The following is a 9,779-nucleotide window of genomic DNA, read 5'->3' as shown; positions in this document are numbered from 1 at the left end:
CCACCATGCCTTATGGGGCCTTTTACCCAAGGCATATAGAAGAGCCATTGCAGTCTTAAAAATCTTCACTGGAAAACCAGGGCTGAGCTGGGAAACGAAGGCTCCAAAAGTGGGTCATACAGCCTGGGAAGGGAAAAACATATTACGACCTCTCTCTCTTCCTTTTGGAAAGCCTCATTTGGTGAGTTTTCTCTTGTGTCTGCTATTTCAGAACAACACCTGTGTGATAGTCATGCAAGCAATGTGGTGTGCCACCCGCTGGTGGAAAATTAGCTGAAATGGGTCAAGAATGGCCTTTGGCACCCAGACAGGAGAAGCTTTAGCTAAAAAGTTTGGACCTGGGCAGAATGGACAGCCAATAATGTTATGTGAGGCAGGAGAGCACAAGAATGGGATTCACACTTGGGCTCCTGGGTATACTGATGGCTTTGCCTCCAGGAGGCAGGTGCAGACATGTGCATGTGCGCACACACACACACACACACACACACACACACACACACACACAAAGTATAAGTTTGATTAATCTAATCTAGAATACAGGCACAAATGGCAGGTGTGAAGTCTAGAAAGAGTCTGAGCTAGAGACGGAATTCTGCAGTGAAAGGAAGAAGGGAGGGAGGGAGGGAAATGACCAATTCAAAACCCTTGGCCAGAGGGGAGCCAAACTCAGAAAGAAGCTGAGGGAACATTCTCAATTGGGGTGTGAATATGAAGTCTGCTCCTGTCTTTTAAACAGCATTTGCAAACAGGAAATCCCCACTACATGAACCTCAAACACTGAGCTTGTCTTGAAAACTCTGAGGCCCACGTACTCAATGATCTGCTTGGCGTCCTTTTCGGAAACTTCTTCGCTGTTTGGATCCAGCAGTATCTTCTCCTCTGTTTCCTGCCTACTGGACTCTTCTTCTTCATCCTGGACGAAGAACAGAAATACGGCCAGGCATGTATTTTAACGAGCGAGTTCTATGATTAGCACTTTTTATAAAGAGATTAAATAGAATTTTGCTTCGCAAATGAAGCAAGTAAATCCAATTAAGGGAGGAAGCACATTTAACTTCTGCTTAAACCAAGGGATCCAGCATTTCACCATTGAATGAGAGAGAGGGGGGGGAGGGAAGGAAGGGAGGTTCCAGGGGTCCCCAAGACCCACGCTCCTGAGAATAAGTGTGTGAAAGACACATAATTATTTGGTCACTCAAAGCAGATACACAGATCATATCTGCTCTTTTAGAATCCTATACTCCTCTCTCCAAAAGCAGATGTTAGAGACTTAGCATCCTTCTGGGCACTCTTTCTGGTGATGACTCTGTGCTCCCCGTGTACAGCAGAGGGTTGGAACACACTTTTTCTGAGGCTGCTGATTCCCATCACACATTTCGGAGTGTTCAGAAGAAAGGTATCATTACCTTGGCACAGGATGGGATTACCTCCCTACGTCTAGAAAGGTAAATACTCCTTATGCCCATGACTAACCTGGCATTCGAAACTGTCTAAAGGTGAATGTCTCCTAACTACTGACTGAAGAAAGGACACATGCGACACAGTATCAACGGTGACGCCATCAGATTGTTCAGAAGTACGTCCTAGAAATGGGGATCTGTAGGTCCCTCACTGGCTGGTGGCCTGGGGCTCCTGTCACTTGGTCGGAGTGCGTCTCTTACTAGCTGTCAGGAGCTGTCTGCACCTGTCAACATCTGGATGGCATGGGCTACCTAAACCGCCCACTCTATCTTATCCTTACACTCCCAGGAGCTTCCTCAGAGAGAGAAGCCTTGTAACCGATCGTTTATGGACCTGTTCACTTGAGCAAGCAAGTGTGTAAGAGAAAGAGGACCTGGGAGATATTATCCTGCCACAAAGTATTTGCTTTTTAATGGTTATGTTTTTCTAAATGAAATTTTTATTGTTTTCTAAAAGCAGTAAATGTTCATGGTCTATTAATTTAGAAAGCAAAGATCCGAAATCCAGAAGGAAATGACCATCACCTTAGAATCCCCATCAGTCATTAGAAACGGCGGTGTCATCGGCAGCTTGGCATCCATCTAGGGCCTGCTGCACTCGAGCCCCCCATTCTGATTCAACCCAGACTGAATGACTGTACCAGCCAGACTCAAGCAAAGAATGTAAACATCACCTAATCTTTTTATTCGTACTAATCAATCATTTCGTAATTAACCTAGCAAATACCTTTATTACATCTTAATCCCTAGTGAAAGCACCCAAGATTCTCGTTTTATGTTCTAAACGCTTTACTTATTCCTTCTGAGAGAAAGTCAAATATCCTTTCCTTTTAGTAACCACCATATCCGAGAATTCAGAATTGGGAGCCATGTTTGAAGAGAAGTCCAGGCGATCATTAAAAGCTTTAGGCTTGCCCATGTTGCCTTTTCTAGTCCCGGATGCATAACTTCTAACGAACTCCCAGGCTTAGAAGGCTACACAAGTTCTTGGGCAGTTAGCTCTCACTACAGACCACTTGGGAATAGAAGTGTGTCCTTTCCAAAGCAAGCCACCTTCAAAGTTCTCACCCAAAGATCTCCCCTACTCTAATGATAGCTTCTCTTTTCTTGGTTCCAAATGACCTTAGGATTTGTCAACATTTCTCACCAGACAGGAACCCTCAAGAGATGACAGTGAGGTCGCTAGGCACCAACCTTCAGAGCCTACCCAAATGCTTAGTCCCAGACAACACCTGAGAAAAACCTAAGAGCAGTGGGCAGGAGGCGCTGGAGACTGAGCCCACGTTCGCAGGGAGACGCTTCTGCTCCCGTTAACTTTGAACCCCACAGGGTGACAGACATCCACGTACCTCTTCCTCATAGTCTGATTCACTCTCTTCACTGTCCGATCTGGGTGCCACTTCGTAACTAGGGAGAAGGAGAGGAGAGGGGGGGCTGACCTTAGGGCACACGTGACTTAATGGCACCATCCTACTTGCCCATGACAAACGCACACAGGAAGCTTCCCCATCCCTGAAAAGGCTACGCTGGTTCTGTTTGGGAATTTTATAAGGAACGCCATGCCCACTCCTAGCTCCCAGCAACTGTTTCAACACCATACCCAGGATTCATCTCCAGCCAGGCGTCCAGCTGACTTGCTTTGGGTGCTTCTGGTCCAAAGAGGACCTTGCCAGTTTCCGTGTGCGTCACTTTGACAGGCAGGTCACTCATCTGGCTGCTTTCGTCTATTGGCTAGAAAGAGCGTAAAGAAATCAGGTCAGCCTTGGATGGTAGGAGGCTCTCTCAGTTCTACACTGGGTGTTTTTCAGGCTTTTTGGTTGCCCAGCATCTGAACTGTTTTCCACATTTCATCTTGTCAGGATCTAATGTGTCTTTATGAGTAGGGGAGAGATCGCCTCCCACTAAAGAATCCGAAGTAGATATGATGGCACATGCCCGGGACACTGGCAGCCTGAGTGCTGAGGGAGAGAGGTCACAAGTTAAAGGCTAGCCTGGGCTACGCACTGAGACCCTGTCTCAAAAACTGGAGCTGTGGTTCAATAGCACAGCGTTTGTCTAACACGTGCAAGTCCTGAATCTGATCCTCAACCAAACCCTGAATACACTGGCCTCCCACACCTAAAGGTGCAGGTACAAGGCCTTGGTCTCTCTAATTGGCTGTGCTACCAAGACTCTGAGTTAGAAGACAGAGAAGGTCAAGAAAGCTGGGGTGCAGGTAAGCTGACAGATGGCCAAATCACATTGGCAGCAATGCAAGAAGTGGAGTGACACTGGGCTATGCCAAGCTCCGGCCTTCCCCAAATAGCAGCCATGGCTTTACTGGACCAGCTGTAGAGGATGATATAGAATTAGCTTAGAGCCCTAGGGCAGTTTCTCCTGGTACCCTTTATCCTGTTAAGCACTGAACACTCCTAACCCAAAATTGTAAAATTTGAAACTTTCTGACCATGGACATAATGGAACAAACCATTCAATGAAAAGGACCATGGATAGCTAGTCCAAACACAAGCATAATAAAATACTGCATAAAATCACCCTCAGAATTTGCATTAAAGCCAAATGTGAAAAAAAAACATGAAGATGTATATGAAAAATAAATATAGAATATTATATGTGTGCACGTGTGTGTGTATGTGTGTATGCGTGTATATATATGTGTGTTTGTGTGTGTGTATGGAGAGATATATAATCATATGTATATGTATATATCATATATGTGTATGTATATGTATGTATACATACATATGTTTGTGTATATATATGTATATTCACACATATGTATGTATACACACACACACACACACACATTCCACTCCAAAGTCCAAGTCCAAACCCATACTGAAACACTTCCAGCTGCAAGTATTTAGGACAAGGACACTTACCCTGTAATAAATTCCATTCTTACTTCAGGCAAACAGACCTGATTCGGGTCATTTAGAACTAATAGTTCCCCAATCCTTCACCTAACACTCCCCAGGGAACAATCCTTGAAAGCTGTGGTTTTGGATAGAACAACAAAACACAGCCCTATGCCACCTACTACAAAACAATGTGTTTTATTTGAGGCTAACCCACCAGAATCGAGTCTACTTCAACCACGGGAGCTGTGTGTATGATAACAAACAAAAAGAACAAAAATCCTGCCTGTCCAAAGCCTGAAGAATTGACCAGGACAAACATGAAATTTATTTTTAGACTCTACCAAAAAGAAAAAAAAAAAAAAGAAAAAGAAAATTTCTCAGAAAATTAAGAGTACGTGAAACTGCAGAGGTTGTAGATAAGGTGCCCCAGAGAACAGTGCCTTGGTCGGGCTGGAAATGAAGCAAGCCTGTGCAAATGGATACTAGTAATTAAATGTAGGGTGACCGACTTCCAGGAGCAGGGCCCTGGGTAAGGCATTTGGAAACGCTTCATTTGTGTGCACTGTCTGCTCTCTACTTCCTGAAGAGCAGGAAAATGGATTGTTTAGGCAATTCGTTATTTCAAAGAACTTGCCCTAAATTACTCTTAATTAGTTTTGTGGTCAAATAAACACGTGCACCACTATTGGTGCAATTAGGATTGCCATATAATTTATTCCAATTAAGCCAAAAAAAATGATAAAACAGTGGGCTGATGTTACTATCTATATCTTGGAAAAAATAACACCCCTAAACTCCCAAACTCCAGTAGTTCTTTCCTCCTGCTCGCACAACAAAGCACCATGAAAATCAGAGCCAACATTAGTGACTCCTCACAAAGAACTCTAACAGAAAAGGCTTGCCCTGGCCTGTCAGTTTTCCTCACTCTTATGTGTGCTAAAGCAATCGTTCTGAGCAGCAACACTTTGCATGGCAACATGATTCCTCCTCATTAATGTAAAAGGTCATCTGCACACTCCGGAGAGAAAAGGGAAATCCAGCACTTGCTACCATTTCCGTGGGAAAAAAAAATCATATCTTGTTATCGTGGGCTATTATCATACAGCCTGTTTTATTGCTAATGTCGCACCTCGGAGAAAATTGGAAATCACTGTGGGTGGAATTAGAACTCTGGCAAAAGCAAAGAATGAGCCCAGAAGAGAAATAAGAACGTTATTTCAAAACAAACTGAGCGAGATGCCCACTTTGCAAACTTCAGCAAACGGAACTCACGTTTATTAACATTAAAGATTAAAAAGACGTGTATGTCATAGGTCCAAGAGCTAATTTCCACACAAGATAAGAGATGAGAGGACTAGAAGGTATTCAGTTACCCTGAGGGCCACCTTCTAAGAAAAGGCTGGGGTATGGAGCGTCATTGCTGCTTCTAAGTGTTCCAACACAGCACTCTACCTGGTAACAACCCATCTATAATTTCTCACAAATCAACATTCATCCTGATCTTTTCTCCCCTTCTGATGGCTTAGAGAGGCTGGCCAACATCTATTTTCATAAGGCTTCTGCATCTGGGCACGGGTACTCACTTGGAACCCATGTGCCTAGTGATTCTAGAAGGAAACATGCAATGCCCCCATCACCCGCTAAGGTCATTTAAAACAAACCCTCTGGCCTTGCACCTCTACATTGCATGGCTGGGCAGATCCTTCAGTTTTTTCAGGGGAAAAAGAATCCAATAGATCAATAATTGCCTCCTCAGAACTCAGGATAATATCAGAAGTCCTAGGATATATGATTAGGAACAATGCCTGTGTGGCCCTATGCACACTCTATATTAGAAGCCTACAGAAATACCCCGGGAAAATACAGAATATGTGAACTGTCTGGTTTATGTATTTTTCTGATTTCAAATTAGTAATTAAGGGAAAAAATAGGCTGTATTTTATGCTTCTGTGTTATTTACTTGGGAAATGTAATCACAGAATCACTTTAGCCTCTTATGCCTTCTACAGAAGTTGTAATATATGTTTATCTGTAAACAGAATGGTATACAAGGAATTCTAGCGGCTGATCGATAATCTTAAGACAGTGTTATTCTAAGTTTCTACTATGGTTTGAAGGGAGCTGTATTTAATCTCTTAATTCCATCACTCTGTGTGTGTGTGTGTGTGTGTGTGTGTGTGTGTGTGTGTGTGTGTGTGTACATGTACTCACTCATGTATGTGAATGCAGGCCAGGCATGTGTGTGGAGGACAGAAGACACTTTTGAGTTGTCAAACCTTGCCTCTCACCTTGTTTGGGGAAAGGTCTCATGTTGTTTATAGGTAAGGGTTTCAGGCTACCTGGTCCTCAAGCTTCTAGGGGTCGCCCTGCCTTTGCCTCCCGTCTCACTGTACAAACACCGGGGTTACAGATAGCTACCATAGGCAGCGTCATACCCGGTTCTGCGGAACCTAACTTGACCTCACACTTACACAGTGCAAGTTCTCCCCACTGTACCATATCCCCAACCAGTGGTTTTGTTGTTTGCTTGTTTTTTACTTTAAAACAGATTATCTAAGGGGCTGCAGAGCTAGCTGGACAGTTCAGAGCACTCGATGCTCTTGCAAAAGACCCGAGTTAAGTGGTATTTTCAGCCATCCACCCACATTCAAGGGTTCACAATGGCCTGTAAACCCAGCTCCAGAGAACAGTCACTGCCGTCCAGTCTCTGTGGGCACACACATAAACATGCAAGGGGCTATACACACAGAGACACACATACATACCCATGAATAGAACTTTTTTTTTAAATAAAAGACAAGTGGCTCAGAGAAAGTAAAGTTAGTGTCCACAAAGAACAGTGCCACAGGGAATGACAGAAACTGCTCTTACCTCTCCATCTGGTCCCAGGGCAGGCTCCCCTCCCTCTGCATTCTCTTCGGCCTTCTGCAAAACAACAGAGTCAAGTGTTATGTACACATCAAAACTGCAGGACAGGAATTAATTCATGGTGACTCCCATACGTAATTTTCATTGCCATGCTCTGTCCTGACAAACAGCGCAAGTGCTAATGCCCTTCATCTTTGTTTCTCTTGGCTGAGACAAAACATGCACGGTATTAGCAACTTGTAGTGAGCGAGTCACTCAAAGCTAGATGTGACTCAGGGCCCCCACACTGGAGACCTGTGTGGACTGCATCGTTAGAGAACCACAGAGCTTCAGACATGGGCACCATCAAGACAGAAGGCAGACTCAGAAATACTTTCTCGTGTTTGCACTGAAGACAAATCCTGACATAATTAGTTTGACTTTCCTATTCCCTAAGCTAGTTTTCATCAGCAATGAGGAGCAGCATTCTAAAAACGTCCATCAACCAAAAGCTCGGAACCGCTCCTCAGTCATAAAAACACAAAACCAAACAAAATTCCGTGAGTTCCCTGGGTGCTTTCCATCCTACCTAATTGGCTTTCATAATATATAGTATTTCCACGGCGTGTATGTGGGGGAATTGATGTGTATCTACTGCGCTCTCATGAAAAATTCCATCACCTACCATTGTTTAAATATTGCAATGCCTTTGCCCATTAGCCTCTCTGGGCCTCAAAGACAAGGAAATGAGAAACTGGGATGATACCACACTAAACAGACCTGAGTCCGTCTATAATACAGACAAAGTAGTCAAAATGTCTTTCATTTATTTACAACCCCTGTCTAACAGGTAACATATTTTATAGATACGGTATCTCTATTTTAAAATCATTACTAAAGGCCTTACTACTTCCATGAAATAAAACCTGGGAGAGAAAAGCTACAGTCACTTACCACACCAAGACATTTAGGAAAACAAGCTTTCTACCCTAGGACTCATTAGTTAATTGAAAATTATAAACAACAATATGGAGTCGATATTCATTCTTAAGACATTCATTCTATTAATACTTTTATCTTCTATGAAACTAATGATTCTCTTTACAAAGCAAGACAATACTGAAATTGTTGAATGTTAAAAATCTAGCTGAAGAAGTCCCATAAATGTGTGATTTTTTAAAAGTTTCTTTCAGTGTAATTTATAACTTTCTAACCAAATACACTCTCTGTGACCCATTCACATGTGTGTGCGCGCACACACACATACACATGCACACACACACACACACAGAGGAAGTGAGGGAAGGAGGGAGGGAGACAGACAGACAGGCAGACAGAGAGACAGATACAGAGACATGGATGCAGACAGACAGCAGCTGAGGTTGGGGAGCGATAAAGTCTAAACAACAGAGTTTTTACCAACGATTAGGAGAATAAAGGCTCCTACACTTAGACTTGCCCAAGCCTTATTTTCTGTAGCAGCTCAGGAGACTGATACAGGAAATCACACTCATGGGCTTCCCACCAAGCACGGGGAGACATTCCAACAGTGACAGAAACCTTGTGTTCAGGAAAGAAGCCGGCCTGCTATCAGCTACTGAAGGTTCCATTTTTGGAATTCTTGAGCACTGTATACTCCAGAGATGGTTTTAATTAATGAGAGAAAGTCAATTAATCCCACCATTCTTCCCATACAAACCAGAAATGAGCTACAGATTTGGCCAACAAAGAAAACCAAATGAGACAATGAAAAAGCCAATTTGAAATAGCGAGCAAGTAGAATTGGATCGCCATTTCGATGAACAGTGCGTTAAAAAGCTTGACGCGCCATAAATGAGCAGAATCTAAACTGTTCCACAAGCATACTATGAATACGCTGTGAGTTAGCCAGAGTATTATCTAAAACCTGCCTCAGGATCAGACCCTTTGATTACTCGAAGTCCCCTAAACTATCTTTTTTAAAAGTATCACTAGATGTCAAGGCACAAAGTACTATTGTAAATCCATCTACCCCTTGGTTCTGGGACTAGACAAGTTGCGTGGGAATCATATCTCTTGACTGCACATGAGACCTCAGCTGTCTAACCCAGAGCAAACCAGCTTCCTTTTACCATAGTTTCCACTGCAGAACTGGATCGCTGTTTCGACTTGCTCAGTCCTGAGTTCACACGATACCTGACAAAAACTCTTCCACAGCTCAGGATCACGAATGGTGGTAGGTCAAGCCTACTGTTATGCGTGTAACTAAGATAGGCAAAGGCACTCTCTGAAAACTGCCTCCTAAGGCTACACAGCCAGGAGCTTCTCTGTGTTCAAGGAGGGTTCGTGCTGACAGGGTGCCCAGCACTTAGGAATCACAATATTAGCAGACAAACAAAGCATCACTGTGAATCACTGAGTAATTCATATTATTGTCATTGTTATTGGTCATTATTTTTATTACTATTATTGCTGTCACCATTGCAATTAGGAGGCAAAATATTTTTCAAGTCATAAAATGGTTAAGAACACACACACGTACGGTTCATCATTGAACTAGGGTCCTCGGTCCCCTCAATCATACCCACCCACTCCTTGGCCCAATTCTGCCACATGATTATAAGACACG

At 43.3% G+C, this 9,779-nt stretch overlaps 1 protein-coding gene across 15 annotated transcripts in view; it reads right to left on the bottom strand.

Moving 5' to 3' along the window:
* Smarca2 (SWI/SNF related, matrix associated, actin dependent regulator of chromatin, subfamily a, member 2) overlaps nucleotides 1–9,779 on the bottom strand; it is a 167,632-nt gene that overhangs the window by 102,307 nt on the left and 55,546 nt on the right. For all 15 annotated transcript variants that reach the window (XR_010055135.1, XM_063268536.1, XM_063268547.1 and 12 more), the window contains 4 exon segments: nucleotides 7,196–7,249; nucleotides 3,064–3,194; nucleotides 2,813–2,870; nucleotides 816–916 (listed from right to left, as the gene is read on the bottom strand). Coding sequence is in view for 14 of the 15 variants with exons in the window: in XM_063268536.1 (XP_063124606.1) it covers nucleotides 816–916; nucleotides 2,813–2,870; nucleotides 3,064–3,194; nucleotides 7,196–7,249 (344 nt within the window). In the remaining variant the exon portion in view is untranslated.

The sequence above is a fragment of the Rattus norvegicus genome, chromosome 1 (assembly GCF_036323735.1).
Source record: "Rattus norvegicus strain BN/NHsdMcwi chromosome 1, GRCr8, whole genome shotgun sequence".
NCBI classification, from domain to species: domain Eukaryota; kingdom Metazoa; phylum Chordata; class Mammalia; order Rodentia; family Muridae; genus Rattus; species Rattus norvegicus.
The sequence above is the reverse complement of the archived record's forward strand: the minus strand, read 5'-3'. Positions and strand labels throughout refer to the sequence as shown.